Here is an 18,315-nt window from a genome sequence, read left to right as displayed (position 1 = left end):
GAGCTGGTGTTGTATGTGGGGCTTGTAGGTGATATGGGGTGAATGCATATCCATTGTCTGCTCCATAAAGTACTTGTCGAGATGTGGATATACCATTCCTTGATAGCGGAGTATCATTTAAGTTCTGTGTATACTGTGTAGGATATTGATTTGGACATGGTTGCATTTGGGTTGGAGGTAAAGAGTACTGTTTTGAACCTGAGTCGTTCAGGTCACCCATCTTGTTTGGTTTGTTTGGAGAAGGAGTATCTGTTGTTTTTCGTTTATTAATATTCATACCCGAAAAAGTTCTTCATAATGTAGTTAAATCATCAGTTAGATTGATGTTCTCACAAAATAACTAATCATTGTGCTATAAAATCACTCAAAATGATATTCTTTTAGTCTCTGCACAATGTTTTATGACTCCTACTCCTGCCACCATTTTTGTTTACTTCTGAATGCTTCCAATGGCAATTTCCCTGATTTCTAGATGATTATAAGATATTTTTTTGGAATATTTCAATTAAATAGTGATTTACCAAAGCAGAAATACACTTTGTAATACTTTCTTTCACTGTTTGGGTCCTGATACCTGACAGGTGCCCTCATTCCAATGATTAATTATAATTTCAAAGATATTTTTCATATTTACACATTTTGCTATCGCAAATTATTGGATATTATACCCCAGAATCACTCTTTCACTTACTAAAATTGAGCGAAATGCTTATTTTGTCTCGTTTCTGATCAGACGTCCCTTCAACGACTTTTCATTTGAGCTATCTCCTTTTTGGCTGGTCGCCAGTTTTGGACCTGTTGAATTGACACACGGCCGTTTACCTGGCGAGTTTTAATAACAATAGGCATTTCATGTTCCTAATATCAGGAGGTATCAGCATATAAAGAAGAATTCATTACCATTCCATGTGTCATTTCAATTTACATTTATTTACTAAGAAGTGTCACGGCCGCGGCACGTTTTTTCATCTTTCCCAATCAAATAATCAAGGAAATTCTATCTTTTCATTCTTAAAAGAATAAAGTTTGAAACTTGCCGTATCTAATGATATATTTGGTCAAGCATGATAAATACATAAAATAACTTTATGCTGTCGATTTCGTGGCGTCATTGCCATTGCTAAAACATGCCATTTTTTTAACTGAAAATCGCGTGACCAGAATAATAAAACCGACTCCATTATGAGATTTGCTGTCCGGCTGTTCTAGTATATTTTAATATAGATCTGTTGCTATATTACCTACCGCGAAGAGACAAGGAAATAATACCATTTGAATTATTGCTGTTACTTAAAGATGCTGAGAACATATTAATAGTCATGGTAGGTTCATTGAACCTTGTATCTATTGATACTGTACTGTTTTCATATTTATAATTCATAAATTGTTTAATTTGACTGTCTCATTTTATTTCAGGTACAAAGACACAGGAGCGATCGTTGGTTAGTGACGCAAGTCCATAGATCACCAATATTAAAATTCATTAAGTTGTTTTAACTCTTTGTTATACAAGATTACGCACATCAGCACATATACAGCATTACTCTTATATAACAGTTTGCCTCGTTTCGTCTCGTATTAAGGATACAGGTTTTTCTGCTTTAATCGTTACGAAGATGTCTAGCAATTGTCCAGTTTTGAACATCTTATGATTACATTGTACATGACTTGTATTGTGACAATGATCGGGTATTGCATGTAGTCCCAACAATTGTGCTGACTTTCGTAATAATAAAAAGATGCGGACGATATAACAGTGACCTATTATAATGGTCTGTAGCAGGACACGGACAATTGAGATAACTAGTAATAAAGATGATGATTGAAATCGGTTAACACAAAAGAACGAAACACTATACACATGGTAAAGTTGAAAGTATTATCTATGAAATGAAAAAAAAGAGAGTAATTGATTAACAATATAAATATAAATATCCTTCAATATCTCATACATATCGAAGTACTTAAATGGTGTACACGGGACATGTGTTGCTTTTAATAAAATATAAAAAAAACCAATCATATTCTATTTTACTTTCATTTTGATAAACTTTGTTTCGGAGACTATATTAATTATTAGTTGTTAGAGATTTTGAGCTAGGTTTCAGTAACTACGACTTCTCTCCAATCGGTAGTGTTCATCTTTCGTGTTAATGTTAGCTGTGAATCTGATTAGAACTGAATTGCTGAGTAAAGCAATGTCAAGCTGGTTTTTACAGTTAATTCTTATGTTGTGATGCTATACTACTGTGACAGGTTGGAGATTGGGTAAAGGTTCATTGATACTTTCTTTGACACATCACATTTTTAATGTGCCTGTCACAAATCAGTAGATTGTAATTCAGTGGTTGTCGCTGACTGCTGGATATCATATTGTAAATTTTATTAACTGTTTTGTCATAAGTCTGACAGTCGGTTTTCTAGTTTAAATTGTTTCACAATTTTCCATGTCGGCGTCTTTCATAGCTGAATTTGCAGTAACTGTATTTCTCATACCTGACGGTCATACGGTAGCTTCTAGATCAATTCATCAACTTAATTTGAACTCTAGTGGATAATTTACATTCATACCACATGTATGCCATATTCACGCCCTTTATTCGGCAATCATTGTGTAGTTGACTGCCGTCCTCAAAACTTCTCAGTCGGTCTTTAGCGTTTTAGTTGGGAACGTCACTTCAACTATCTGAAGAAGTATGCATAATACATAACAATAGATCGTTGGTATCTTATATGTCAGATGCACATTTCATCTACACGACACCCATCAGGTGTTAGTTAACTTAATTACAAGATTTCAGAGCATTGATAACAACAAAAAGAAAAAAAAGTTTAGTCTGCAGGTTGTCAAACTAAAACGCTGTAAGCGCATTGATTACAGTTGTGTCGTTGTTGGGTTTCTTTTTTTTGTTTTAGATTCCGACTTAAATGTAGTTAAATTTTTAATCGATCTAAGGTGTTTGGTCTATCACGCCCATTTTCCTACTCATAACACGATCTTTATTTTACAAATATCTACAACTAGTTCGATACTGTTTATGTTGTAATTCTTGTTGTAAATAACAAAAATTCTACATGTTTTAGTATACTCATATTTTTTTTATTATACTTAATTTTTGATTGAATTAGTTGTTTATTCGTCAATAGCAGTCCAGTTTAGTTGATGTTTTCCTGTCATGAATATCATATTCCCTCGCTAGCGCTTAATTATTTACATATCTGGTTTCCTAACGGCAAATGTATACATGAATACCCCCTGGTATTGTTTGATCGAATGCATATTTATATATTTATTGTATGATTAAGATTGAATATACAGAATAATCATAACGACGCACATTATCGTTGGTAGTTTATGAATGATAGGGAAAATAACCCAATCACGGTGATACATGTATGTCAGACATGACAGATGTTTTCAAACATTAAAATAAATGCAAATCAATTTTATTCCTGAATACGAAGTTCATTAAATTTATTGCACCAGAAGACGAGGATATTTTTTTCATAACTGAATGAAATCTGCCGAGTTATGTAATGGTTAGTCAATGGAAAGTTATTTATTATGAAAATTAGTACGAGAGGCCTAATTTCATGGTGTATTCCTTTCATTGACTATCCACTTTAGTATACATGTATATGCATGCCTCGAGTACTCAAATATCTGGTATATTGATAGTTCGTATGATGATTACTTACTTCACAGGTGTTTGTGAAAAAGAGTTCATAAACTAAGTTTTGTGTTATGTAAATTTGCTCAATTGTATTAAAGGTCTTTATTCACTAATATTGACTGTGATTAACCAGATCTTGAATTCATAAATGCAGTAAGCACGAGTTTGGAACTTGGCTGTTTGTTGTAAATAAAAGATAAGAATGTGTGACTTTTAAAGACCCTTGACTCCAGAATTAAAAACAAGATTGAAGCTGCTAGTATAGGGTCATATATTGAGATCAAGAGATGCCTACTGTGTACATGTTAAGATGACAAAACAAGACATACGTTTTACACGTTTAAATATTGTTTTTCTATTTCACAGTGAAACTAAAGCTCTGTTGATTTATCGAAATATAGATATGTGTGGCGTATAAAAAGTCTACCGGATAGGCATTTACAAATCAACTATCAATAGCTATCAATAATAAAATAGAATGTTTGGAAAACATTTTCATTTCGAAATAATATAAAGCTATGTTGATATATAAAATATGTACCGCCTTCATGGTCTCGTTGTTGCATGTTCGCCTCAGGTTTGGGAGGTCGCGGGTACGATTCCGGCCAGGGAAAAACCCGATACTTTTAAATTGGTAGTTACTGCTTCTCCGCTAAGCATGTAACATTCAAAATGCAATCCTCTTTATGTGATCCACCCCATCGCCTCTTCATTGATTTCCTTTTGTGTTGCCTTTGCGTTAAACAGCAACAATCAATCAATCGATCGGGTGTCATTTTATTTGTCACGATAGCATAGAATAAACTCCTTTCCAATACTTTCACCATTTGAACATGTAGAGAAAACATTTAAGTAGTTTACAAATGTTTCAATCTCATAAATACATTAAGTCGAAACAAAATCAATGTTAAGAATAAGAAAGGGGAATTTCATGTACTCGGAAGGAGCAAGTCTGAGTCCTTCCACGAGGTAAGCATCTCCTACTATGCATGCACCACCCGTCATGTGAATACACGTTCAGTCCTAATGTCACAATTGGGAATAGAACATAACTGGACAACTTACAAATCAGACGAATATACCAGTGTTTAAAGATCTAAGAAAGATATTGGGTTGACACAGAGACACAGGTTATCGGTCAGCCGACTCGTGATGGTGACTGTAAAACATACAATGTACTGATTTCAGTAGTTCTACCTAAAAGCTTTGTGGAAACAAGATTCGCTTCATATGCACATCCTCTTTAATGAATTAAGTTCAATATATCGTGTACATGCACAAGCGCAATAACATAAACATTACCAATTTACTTCACCTGAAAAGCTGATAAAACAAAAAAGGATCAAAATTAATGACAAACCAGATCAAGGAATCAGAGCTATGTTATTGGTGAATCATTTCTTAATTAATAATGTTTTTTTTCCTTCAAAATTTGGTAACGGCACATAATAATTACATGTAAGATAAGTAGATGTCATACGATTAAGCAGAGGGTATGTACTGTAGCTGCTGAGTAGTAGGAAGTGACAAACACGTTTGTCGTGAATATAAGATAACTTGTCCATCTTCGTCCAATATGAATGGAATATCAATGTATGTACCAAACCTCTTGGTTGTACCCTTAATGGAAAATTCCCTGTGATGCATGCGATGCAAGAATTCACTGTAAGATGAGTTATGGGGAGACAGAATATCCTCAATATATGTGAAAGTGATATCAAATAATTTTTCAAGATGCTTTTCTTGTCTTTGAAAAAGTTTTGTATTCATTTTGCTATGTATGAGTAAAACAACAAGACGACTAGAAGGATTGACAATAAGTGCCCATTAAAATTCCGACTGTCTCTGTTGAAATATACGGTAAATCCACCTTTTTCCAGAAAGATGTTGTCGATTAAAATCATAGTCAGCAGTTTGTTCATTTTGATCACTTTAGGTATAATTCTTGTTTGAATAAATGCTGTAAGAGAGTAAGATTTTTCGTGATATAAATTAAAGAAAGTGAACCTACGATTATCTTGGCACGTAGGACTATCACTGTTTCACATGAAAATGTAGTTGGTCTTTCAATTAAGGATGAGGAATAGTAGTGTAAAACGTAGAAATTTAAAACGTTTTGATATTACTGTTAAATTGTAAAAATTGTGACAGAAGAATTTAGGATAGATCTTTAGAATTTTTAAGATTCCACATCTGCTTGAATAAACCTTATCACACAAATTTCTGGAGGCTATTGGTTACATTTAGCCAATATATATTTCTTTATAAGGTTTTTATTTATACAGTATAAAGACGGGTAAGATGCATCTGCCTTTTTTTTTATGTTAATACCAAAGAAGAGAATGGTTAATCTGTGATTTTTTTAAAATCTCCTTGTGAATGATGTAGAGATTAATGATATCCAAACTTGCTGCGAATTCCGAGTTCTTTAGTAAAACATCTCAAAAAATGATTTAACATACACAACAATATTGTTTGAGGTTTTCTCTGTTGTAACAACAACATATTTTTCTAGAACAAAAGTGACTGCGACTTCATGTACAGTTTAGTACGTTGTTGTATGAAAGATCTTATGAAAAACGACAACAAAAATAAGGGTGTAGAATGCATAAGTACATTAAGACAAAAAAAATTTACCAAGTGCTTCTCAGTCTTTTAATTCTAAGGTCAGGGTAAACAAAATTTATTTTCTACAACAATGCAGGTATATTTTCTGTGATCGATGACCCACAACGTCAGAATAACTAATTTGTCAGACACACTTACATAGCAAAGCGTAGTTTAACATGGTTCTGACCACCAAAGCTTACTGCTAACATGTATCAATTGGATAGATTCTTGGACTAGTATCGAGGCTTTTATCTAATCGGTAAAGGTCGCATCTAATATATACGTTCCGGCGTCTGTGCAGTGGTTGGGCAATTATGATTCATCACTCGATATTTTTTATGTTGAACTTGACTTAACAAATGCTAAATTAAAATTGAATATCTTACGAAGAAATATGAGCGGAAAAAATCAAAACGGATTTAACTAAATTATATCAATGGTATGGAAATTGAGCTGCAAGTCTATCAAACAAAAATACCTTCTGTATTCCTGATAGATTCACTTTATAATAATTGCTTTTGACATGAATGTTATTTCCCATAATAATAATGCTGATTTACAAGAACCTAATAAAAACAGAATAAACTTAGTAAACACAAAATCAGTAAGACTTCAATGTCCATGAATTGATGTAATGATTGATATTTTACATAACTTAAATTAAGGCGATATTAGTTTACCGTTTACAAAATCTCGTACATAGATTAAGAAGAGACAATTTGAGGTATCAGACATAAACTGAGTGAATTGCATGAACTTATTACGGAGTGAGACCGGATGCGTCGACAGGGAAAGTGTCTCCTGCTATGAATGAAAACACCAACCATCGAATCCACACATTCGCTCAAAATGTAACAATCCAGAACAGAATGTCATCGGTAACATAACAGAACATATGATTCAGAATGTTTTGTCAGGTTTACTGTACGTTATGGTAATTTTACGTAGAAGTGCTTGAAAAAGAGAAGCAAAAGATAACATAGGGACATTTAAACTCAAACGTTGAAACTGTCGTTAAAAAGGCAATAGGTATAACTGGACCCTTACAATAAAATGCATGTTATACCTCTAAGGATATTTTGATGTATCGATAAATAACCATTTCTGAATGAAAGAAAAGTAATAGTAAATAGAATATAAATGTTGTACCTGAATAGCCTTTTCAACAATTTCACAATGGTTATTTATATAGTTTTTATTACCAACGTCTTCATATGCAATGCCTAAAATGGGGAACATCGGGAATTTAAAGTTGTACGTTCCCAGTTGAGAAACTCCTAAAGCATGCAGAATAAGTAAAGAAAATGATGGTGGAAATTGATAAGTTGCATTTCACCAAAGAGAGAAAATCTCTACAAATGGAAAATCGAATCTAGCCAATATTGTCAACTTTGTCAACTTAAAGACACTTTTATATCGAATGTAAATTTTTTAAAGAATTTGGGAAAATCGTCAATAAAATTGTATTTCAAACGAATTTTGATAAACAAATCTACTTAAAAGATATAGTAATAGTCTATAAAATAACAGATAGCGAATATATCGGATTAAATATGATTCTGACAATTATAGAAATTGCAATCTACAAATCGTATTATGTATCGAACCAAAGAAATAAATCTACTAACGTATTCATTCTTTTCAAATTTGAATTAGAAGAATAGGTAAACTCATACAATCTAAACAAAAAATACACTACAGTCCGAGTGTTTTTTTTAAACAGATCAGAAAAAAAATATCCAAATAACAAAATATTTTTATGATATTTTTAAGCAGACAGATTATCGTAACTATATAAATAAATAAATTACACACCTGATAAGTTAAAAATCCAGGTATAAGGATGTAAAATCGGTCAATTCCACAGTAAATATCCAATAAAAGCATGCTCTCACCTTGAAACAAGGTAAACAATCCGATCAAGAAAGTCGATATTCCACACACTTAAATCATGCAATTGATAAACGAGATGATGGGACAGTAGATAATTTCGGATGAGTGTACTGTATTATTATTGAACATTGTATTTTATTGTATTATCCTAACATGAAATATAAGAAAAGAATACTTATCTATATGAAACTCTGTTCTTATAGATATTAACATTATCAGGGTACCTCACGGTTAAAGCTGTAGCAGTAAGGTCAATATTTACAGCTTTTATAATGCAATAAATCAATATTCCAATAAAAAAAAAAAAAGAATTGGTAAAATTCCGTTGAACAGAAGGAGGTCATTATCACTTGAAACTCGATTCCAAACCGTTTGCATTTGCTGTTGATGTATTCTCCCTGATTTATACCTACTTCGTCGGTCGTCTAAATCTGTTTTGCATCGATAATTTTGTCCGAAATTGGTACCAAAAGAACAATGTTAATGCAATATTTCGTAAAACAAAATAACTGCTGAATATTGAATTTGTTGATGGTTTTGAATCATGGTGTAAAAGGCGCATCTGTTTTTTTTCTACTAGAAAGACTTAAGTGATAAGATTGCAAAAATCATTGCAAAATTGACAGTTTAAGCATGCATTCCAACTGATGCATTTTGCAAGTTTTGCTGATAAATTATTACGAATTACTACTGTAAACAACTATCATACAAGTGCTATACAACAAGATTTAACCCACCTGTACCAAGTCAGGAATATGTTTTTTCATTCGTTCTGTTGGTTGATATAGTTAAGCTAACGTTTGATTTTGTCAGGTTTTGAGGACTTCCTCCTTTTTGAATTTTCCTTGGAGTTCGATATATTGTTGTTTATACTTTTTACAAACCATGATATTTTGTTTTTTTCTCATTAAAAAAAAAGATTTGCATAAGAAACAAATGGATAAACAATATGCCTTGAAATTTTATTTGGTTTGCATCTTAAATGATTAATGAAATCTAGTAGCAAATATCACATGCGAATTCAGAATCTAAATTATAATATGAATATATCCTTTATGTAATTGGCCGACGCAAACGGTTTTGTTCAAACTTTTTATCATGCCACAAATAAACCCATCTATAATAGCACAGTAACGTATCTGCCGACTTTTGATGTAAAAAAGATGGCACAGGTTTTCTAACATTAACACAATCATCTACTTTTCCTGGGAGAAATTGTTTTCGCGTTCTATTTAAATATGCAAATTGAATACCAAATGTTCCCAAACTTACAATGTTCTTGAAGTCTCTGTTGTTACATTTATTTTTACATTGTAAGTTATTTAGGCCGTGTTCACACCAAACGTTGCTTACCGTCAACCTGTTTACAAATAGTTTCATGAAATGAACACTGGTTTCACCTTTATTTTGTTGTCATCTGTACATGAGAAGTTTTCACACCGGTAAACTACATGTATTTTACATAAAATCAAATTGAAAAAGTTCTCTGTAAACATTTGAATCAGTTAGGCGCATACCATTTCATTTGAGGGGAGAGGGTACTACAATTGTTTAAATTCCTATTTTAAAAATATGATTCCGTTGAAAATGAAGAGCAGGGATTCGACATTGAGTTTTAAAAATGTTCCTAGTCTCCGTGTCACAAAAAATCTTACGACTTAAATTGATCGTAAGTATACTGAATTGTTCATGACTAACGACAAATTGTAGTCGCCAATTTTTATTGTGAAATGCAGCCCTGTATATAATTTTGTTTTTGTTTTTATTAAAATCACATGAAACTTCAAACTCAATTAAAATAGTTGATTATGTTTTATATACTTGGGTGGCTAATTTTTACTACAAAACAAATGAACGTGAACTTTCTTTTAAAAGAGAATCATTTATATTATCAAAATCTTCAGAAATGTACCAATGTTGAATTATTGACTTCCCAGACATTAATTCGCCGATATTTTCCCGTTTACAGTGACCTTAAATATAATAACTACGGTCACCTCAAGTCCGAGGAAAAAACCGTGATGAAAGAATATAGACAAACTTGCCCTGGAAGGTAAATAGTAAAAACAGATGCTTAAAGAACAAATTTGATACAACAAATCATTTAACAACTGTTCGGGAAAAGTTTAATAAACAAATGGGAACGCACGGAAAATATAAAAACAACTGTCATTGCATTTTCAATTCACTCTTTTTGTCACGTTTTCCACGTCCACTGTGTTTATTGTTTGTCAATGTCACGATCCGGTAAACTTCGGCAACCTCGAAAGTTAATTAGCTTGCGATCAACAATCAAATAATGAAATACTATTTGTCGATAATCCGTTATTGACTCGTTATAAATAAAAAAAAGTCCTTATAGGACATAGTTTAGTATACATGCATGCATAAATTTAATAATTTCGATAACATTAAAATTTAAGAAACTCGTTTCATATGACTTTAGATGATAAAAAAAAAATGGTTTGTCCCGTGAAGATACATGGTCGGTACTTGACGAAAATAGTTCTTTTGCTTGGTGAACTTTGAGAGTTCTAAAAATGTCACGGTTAAGTAGGCTAAACCAGCGTAACATTAGGCGAAAACATATTTTGAAAATGATTGATTAATTGGTTGATTAACGTCCAGTTGTCAACCACTACTCTATAGCGTGAAATATGTCTATTTAATTTTCTACACTTCCCGGTCTGCATATTTCTGGGGTTTGTCTTATGTAAGGTGTCTATACTGGATATCTGCTCGGATATATTTTGTCGCCCAGCAAAACAATCTTAGTCAGAAAAGGTAATTCTTGTGTTATATTTCTCATCAACATATATTACTAATGCAAAAGAAAAATATGCACTCAACATTACATATCCTGTCTTCGTTCAATATTAAAACTTGAGTGTGAATACAGTTACACTGTCTTCGTTTGACTCGCTTTAACTTTAAAATTGGGTTCACAGACATCCGTGTACTTTAAAAGACAACCTGATTGATAATTTTATTTGATAACATATGACTACTTTATTTCTAAGAATTATAAAAAAAAATCATCGTTTAAAAAATCCTTTGACTTGCATTAAATCTAAAATTGGGTTCACAGACATCCGTGTACTTTAACTGATTGCTTCAAAAACATCTAAACGAAATTATTAAATTATACTTTGAAATGCTTCATTTAACATGTTTAATTTAAAATGTAATGCATGTATATGTATTATGCAATTTAAGTTACTATTATGTTTTTTAAATGAGGAAACGATGCAAAGGGGCATTTAAAACCCATAAGTCGAAGAAATTGTTCTCATAACAAATGCAGTTCTACGCCATCTTTTGCACATTATCCTTTTCTTAACTTTTTGAAAGGACGACAAAAATGGTATACAATGAAATGAATTCAGGAAAATTGTATAACAAACACGGTTTCTCGTTGATGAATTGTATAAACCGATTATGCATTTAATTGGAAATCAACAATTGTGGAAAAACCCACAAAGAGGCCATGTGATTTTTTTACACTATATAAAGGTGATATTTTCCGTTTGATTCAGGGTTTAACTTTAAATATACTGAATCGTTATTAAGGTAAGGAAGTTATTGAAATAAACAGCATGACATTGTCATGTATTACCATTAATAAAAAAAATAACAATCACATTATTACCATGATTACAGAACATTCTTTTACATGTTATATCTTCAATATTTACTATATAATGTAATTATCTTGAGTATAGAAATGAGGTACGGTGAAAACATTCACAAAAATTTTGTTTATTTTTGACTATATGATAATGCACGAATGTATCTGTCGTCCCCGATAATTTCCCTTATAATAAATTACGAATATTTCTAATGGAAGCAGTAAATAAAGATGCTATACAATAATTTATCTTGATTTTGGGCATCCCAAAATTTTACTAGAATCATGTTTCCTTTTTAACTTACACTCTGGAATACTACAGAGGAACCGGTATTATGCAAATTTCTTTTTGATGCAGGACTGTTTGTTTCATTTTTAAATGTACGAGGAGATCATTAATTTATAAAATAGTTCTGTAGATGGATTTCCCATAATTTGCTTGTATATATTCAATCTATTTTCAGCATGTTTCTTTCTTTGTTGGCTACAGAGCTCTTTCTTCTCTGTTTTTAATTTTCTCCAGACTGGATGATTCTGGTCTTTTCCTCAAATTTCCATTTTAAGTTAAGTTGTTTACAGATTTTTAGATGCTTTTTAACTCTTGGCTATGCCTTCCATTTTGGGCTTTTTAATTTGATGGATTTGGTTGCAACTGCTTTGTTTGAGGCGGTCAATAGGGCATCACTGATTATTGGAATGCTACTAGATGGTGACTGAGTCAATTGTAATTTTAAAATTTCATTCTGAATTGATTCGAATTAGAGAGGAAGATCATTTTGGTTCAATTTAAGCTTATGGGCTGTTTGAGTTTTTTGACTGGTTTTGTTTACACAAGTTGGGATGCACATATTAATAGTCACCGTTGCTTGAAAAAAAATTTAGGCAAACTGATAAGTGAGTCGTATATAGCTAACCTTGTCGATCCAAAAGGTAAGATTTTGCTATCCCATGGCGTCTGTCGTCTTTGTCTGTCGTCGTCAGTCGTCATCCGTCGTTTGTTACCTTTACATGAATCTTCTCCGCTGAAACTACTTGCTCAAATTTAACAAACGTTTGACACAACCCTCATTGTGTTGTGTTATTTTAAAAATATGTTCCATTAACCCTGCTTGCCAACCAACACAGGCAGACATTATTAAACACAGAGCATACGGGTAAAATGCACGTTTTATCTATTATCGTAAAAAACTATTATAGACAGAGAAATCTGACGGAACTAAAATGTTAAGAATGAGTATCTGCTGTCTATGACATCAAAACTGTCAGACGGTTTCTTATAGGAGTTATTGCTCTTAAACGACGTATTTTACCTGTTTTTGTCAGTTTGCCTATTATATCGAAAAGTATACAAAATAGAGAAAAACTTGAAAACCAAAAATAAGTAGTATGACAAGATCTACAAATAATTCTTCTTACTGAAATCGCCAGTCGACTCACTATTGAAGTTATTACTCTTTATTTTGACAATTTTGTTTTTCATTTTTGCCTACTATCTTCTCGTTGCAGTGGCTATATTGGGACAATTTAAAGTTAGTTTCAGCCAGACTTAGTGTTAAGAAAAGGGCAATCAACTAAAGAGCATGTTGACAATATACAATAATAATGCCAGTACATACATTTTCCATTTTCCAAAAAAAGAGAATGTAGGGATACAGCGTGCGGGTGTTTAAGAAATATCTATTCTTCATGGCATTCCTTTTGCCGTTCGGCATATTTCTATTATCTTTTATTTTTCTGACTTTTGTCTACGTTTTGGTATCAATATAAATAAAATCAAAAATATACGAAAAAACACAACTTCGTTATCAATGGATATCTTTATGTCGAGTATATAAATTAAACTATTTCTATTCGTATACTCCTATTAAATGTAAGAATAGGAGCACTCAAATACTTGAAATTTTACTATCTCTATGTATCTTTTCAAATAAAAAAAAATGACAACCGGGTTCTAAGTCGTTTGTTTTTGTGCAATTTTTATAGAGATCCTGGAACTCATTAGAGTATGGACGTTTTCTGTTACGGTGTCGATAATTTTCTCCTATAAATATGGGTGAGTCTGGTATTCTCGAAGCATGAGCAGTAACTTCTGATCAGAGACCGGTACAATTTTCCTGTAAATATTCTATATAGTGCACTTATGACGGAGTCCAATTCAACACAAAAATTATCCCCAAAATTATTCCGTTGATTAAACAGTATAAAAGGTGCAAAAGAATATCAGGCGAGGAGAAAGAGTATCGTTCTCTGCTGTTTTTGGTGGGTTACAAAATATATCTGAGAGGACAGTATTGATATCTTATACAAAGCAACAGATTGTTAGAAAACCCGAGAATTTGTAGAGGAATTAAAGAAAACTATATAACTTATTACAAGCTATAGATGAGGTTGTGAGGTTGACAATGCCATCTGGAGCGCAGGAAGTTTGTGCTTTTTTTTAGCTGTAGCACGAAAGTACATTTGTGTTCCAAAAATTATGGACATTTGCGCTTTAAACTTTGATACAATACACCTGAACCAACTTTACAGGACATTTGCGCTTTTTGGCTATGATAGTCTACCTGCAATCTTTAAAATTTTTACAAAAGTCGGGGAAAGATGTTAACATATTCTTTGAAAGATCTTCCGAACAAACGACTTAATCAGATAAAATAATTCGGGTAAATCAGACATATCGTAACAAAAATATCGTATATGTTTCTGGGTAATCGATAGAGATAACTAAACTTTTGTGGAAATGACATTCACATTTTCCCCTTAATTCTTCAAGTAGCTTTATAATTTGTGGATTAAATAGTTGAATCTATATTCCTCTTATGGTCATTCTGTTGCATGAATAGTTCGAAAAACTGTACCATTATAGTTTATCTAAGCTTGTTTCAATTTGTGAAGATCCAAATCTGATTTTGAAACCACCTGCTGTACATGTTGACTTTTAGGAAGTCGTGGTTGTTTTAAGGAATTTACTTCCATCTAACCTCTTTGTCTTTTTCATCTGACACTATCCTGAAGGGGAAAGGTTAATTCATTTAGCTGTATAAATATATGAATGCTTCTGTTTGATGACATCAAATGATTATCTAACCTTTTTTACCATGATAACTCATATGTTATGTTGAAAAAGCACAAATGTTCAAAAATTTAGGTACAAATATCTTATCAAAAAGCGCAAACGTCCCACGCCAGCCATCGGACAATAAAAAAATACAAAGTTATTGGGACTTTGTGGCAACATACAAGACAGCTATTCAAATCTATTGCATTAGGGTATCGTCGAAAAGACTTATTTACATCATACAAAATATATTGTTTTTCTTTGTATCTCTATTGTTTTTTTATATTTTGAGATGACCCTTTGTTTTTCGCCAACTGTAATCGTAAGTCTTAGTGTAATCCTAGGTAAAGACCTATTTCCCGCAAATGTCTACTATCATTATTATCATTATTATTGATATCATTATTATTTTTATCAATATTATAGTAATTCTTCTTCTTATTATAGTAATATTATTATTTTTATTATTATAATAATTATTATTACAAATAATCTATAATGAAATATTCTTATTCGCTGTTCTTTGAGAACTTTGTTTTAAATTTGCAGAATGAAAATAGTATTCTTTCTGGTATTACTTTGCATTGTTACGTACTGCCAAGCATCAGGCAGACGAGAAGAACGAGTAAACTGGAGAGGCAGAAGAGCGCCAAAAATTAAGGTGAATCTGTCGCTAACAAATTGTAAATGCAATGGGTATGAAGGAGGTACACACGGGGGCGGTCCAAGACCATTCCGAATAGTATGCAAGAAAACTTCAAGTGGTTCTAAAAAGAAAGGAAAGAAGAAGAACAAAGGGGATGGTTCTAAGAAAATCACAAATGATTGTACGTATACAGGAAATCCACATAAGTGCAGCGATTACAACAACAACAATCAGGAAAAGTTTTATAAGGAACTTATTGCAGTAATTGCTCCAAAGCAATGTGGTAATCTCAATCTGGCTGGAGCGCCTTGTCCAGAAGGCACATTTAACACTAAAAAAACATGCGAGGAAATTGATTATAACTAGAATGAATTTTATTTCCTGGAGTATTATAGACACTATATTATTTCTTTTAATGCAATAATAAATATTTCACAAGACAGTCACGCCATGTTACAAATGGCATTAGATAAGAAATTGAAGCTTACTATAACGTAAAAGATAAAAAGATAGTGTTTATTTTTTTTTAATTCAAGTGTCACGGATGAGTCTTCTCATGCGAACGCGCCTCTGGTATACGAAATTATAAGCCTGTTATCTAAAAAAAAATGGAGGGGTAATTGTATTTACAAATTAAAAATAAAATCAGTCTAAACACAAAACATGTGTATGCAAGATGTTGATTTGTTTCTTATGCAATATTCAAAGATCTTACAAAGGTGTTTCATTGAGATCCTTTGACAGTAAGTTTATTCAAATAATCAATCAGTTTTTAATTGGTTTGTTTTTTTTACGTTTTATTTTGTCTTCGTCTTTTGTCTTCATTTGTTTGCTTTTTCTTTTGAAGTTTGTTTGTTAGTTTATTTGTTTTTGTTTTGTTTTGTTTTGTTTTATTTTGTTTTGTTTTTTTTTTTTTTTTTTTGGGGGGGGGTCCCTTTTCCGGCTGGTATCTAGTTTATGAACCGTTCATCCGTCATTTAATCAGTCCGTTAGTCATAAAGGATTCCGGAAGCTTTGTACTATCATTTTACTGTATATATATGTTCACAAATAATGAGCTAAGATCCATATTGATTTTGAGATACATCTGTGTAACAAGGTTAGAAACAAGGTCCAAAATTCTAAAATCGTATCGACAATCGTGTATGTTTAACAGATGCTTAAAAATACTCAATGTGGGATTGTTATCTTACTTGGATGTTTGGTCACATATACATTATTACGACAGGAAGATTCATATTGACTTTGAGGTTACCACATCTAAGATCAAGATCAAAAAGACTAAAAAAGACAATATCTGGGAAGAGATACGAAATAAAATATTTTTTTTTATCAGATTGCAATTTTTTTTAGTATGAATTTCGCACAGACAGGGAGAAAAATCCAAGTTTATTTTGAGGTCAAAGTAACTAATACTAGAACAACGTTTGCTCAGAAAGGTTGTATCGGGATACAAATTAAATGAGTTTGATAGAATTGCAACCAGATCAATATTAATCCTCCGCTTATATAGGTGTTTTTTTGTTTGTTTTTTTATAATTTTGTCTGATACAGTATTTATTATGGTCAATTATTCGGGACTATTAAGATTTTGGTTTTTTTGTTGCATGAATTTTACATATTTTTTTTATGAACCATACATTGCTTGTTAACTTACCTGGCCCAAAAAAGGCCATTTGGGCTTTTGCCATTACTTGGACTCCGTTATCATCAAAAAAAGATCGTTATCATAAACACATCATTGAAATTAAGATAATTAGGTATGAGCTTTGCATTACCAAATGGACACACGGTTTGTGGTTGCACGAATTGTACAGTAGTACGACCCATACTACATGTACGTAGAAATAATGGTGACCTTTGAGCTGTGTGAGCTTTCTTAAAAAGCATTTACGTTTATTCACAAAAACGACGAGTTTTTCATAAAAATCTAATTGTCCAAAGTTAATATTGACAGACGTTCCAAAGAACGAACCAATCGGATCACTAACAATAACATTGTTGCAGAATAAAATCCTTTGTTTTTCTATTACATCATGCGTACAATATATACATGATATACACTAGTTGAATACGCAAGTACATAATTAAATTAGATGCAATAGGGGTTTAATTATGAACAAATCTCCTAAAAACCCATTAACAAAATATCAATTAGACGTTAAAAACAAAATCGGGTAATCGCTTAAATTACAAAAAGATGTGGTAAAAATGTCAAAATTTGAAATAGGACACAAGTTCTAGTATTAGTATTCAAAAGAGAGGCGAAAGATACCAAAGGGACATTCAAACTCATAGGTAAAAAATAAACGAGACCGCAAGTAATTGTGACAATTGATTTAACACACGTGTCGGTCAACTAGTTGTAATATTGACCGTTAAACCTGTGTAAAAAGTAAAATCCCAAAAATACTGAACTCCGAGGAAAATTCAAAAAGGAAAGTCCCTAATCAAATGGCAAAATCAAAAGCTCAAACACATCAAACGAATGTATAACAACTGTCATATTCCTGACTTGGTACAGGCATTTTCTTATGTAGAAAATGGTGGATTAAACCTGGTTTAAAAGCTAGCTAAACCTCTCACTTGTATGACAGTCGCATCAAATTCCATTATGTTGCCAACGATGCGCGAACAAAACAAGCAGACACAATAGGTAAAAATATGTAAGAGAGACTATAAAAGTGTCGATTTCAGTCGCTTTTCCAATTATCTCTCTTTAGGAACATGTTTTGGCTTCAGATTCAAATCCTTTGCTATATTTTCCTCTTTGAATACACATGTGTACTTTAACATCATTGCCCGCATA

General features: G+C 32.0%; 1 protein-coding gene and 1 pseudogene across 1 annotated transcript; both read left to right on the top strand.

Annotated features, from left to right (window-relative positions):
* The window catches only part of LOC127723759 (uncharacterized), a 148,785-nt pseudogene that overhangs the window by 22,057 nt on the left and 108,413 nt on the right, over positions 1 to 18,315 (top strand).
* LOC127723760 (uncharacterized) lies at positions 15,411 to 16,143 on the top strand. Its single transcript, XM_052230510.1, has one exon. The coding sequence runs from the start codon at positions 15,411 to 15,413 to the stop codon at positions 15,870 to 15,872; it is 462 nt and encodes a 153-aa protein (XP_052086470.1). The 3' UTR covers positions 15,873 to 16,143.

Source organism: Mytilus californianus, unplaced genomic scaffold (genome assembly GCF_021869535.1).
Source record: "Mytilus californianus isolate M0D057914Y unplaced genomic scaffold, xbMytCali1.0.p SCAF_13, whole genome shotgun sequence".
NCBI classification, from domain to species: domain Eukaryota; kingdom Metazoa; phylum Mollusca; class Bivalvia; order Mytilida; family Mytilidae; genus Mytilus; species Mytilus californianus.
Note: the sequence above shows the minus strand (reverse complement) of the source record. Positions and strands in the feature narration are given on the sequence as shown.

Bases quoted from the DNA above. Each gene is read 5' to 3' on its own strand.
- LOC127723760 (XM_052230510.1), top strand. From the start codon at position 15,411: ATGAAAATAGTATTCTTTCTGGTATTACTTTGCATTGTTACGTACTGC.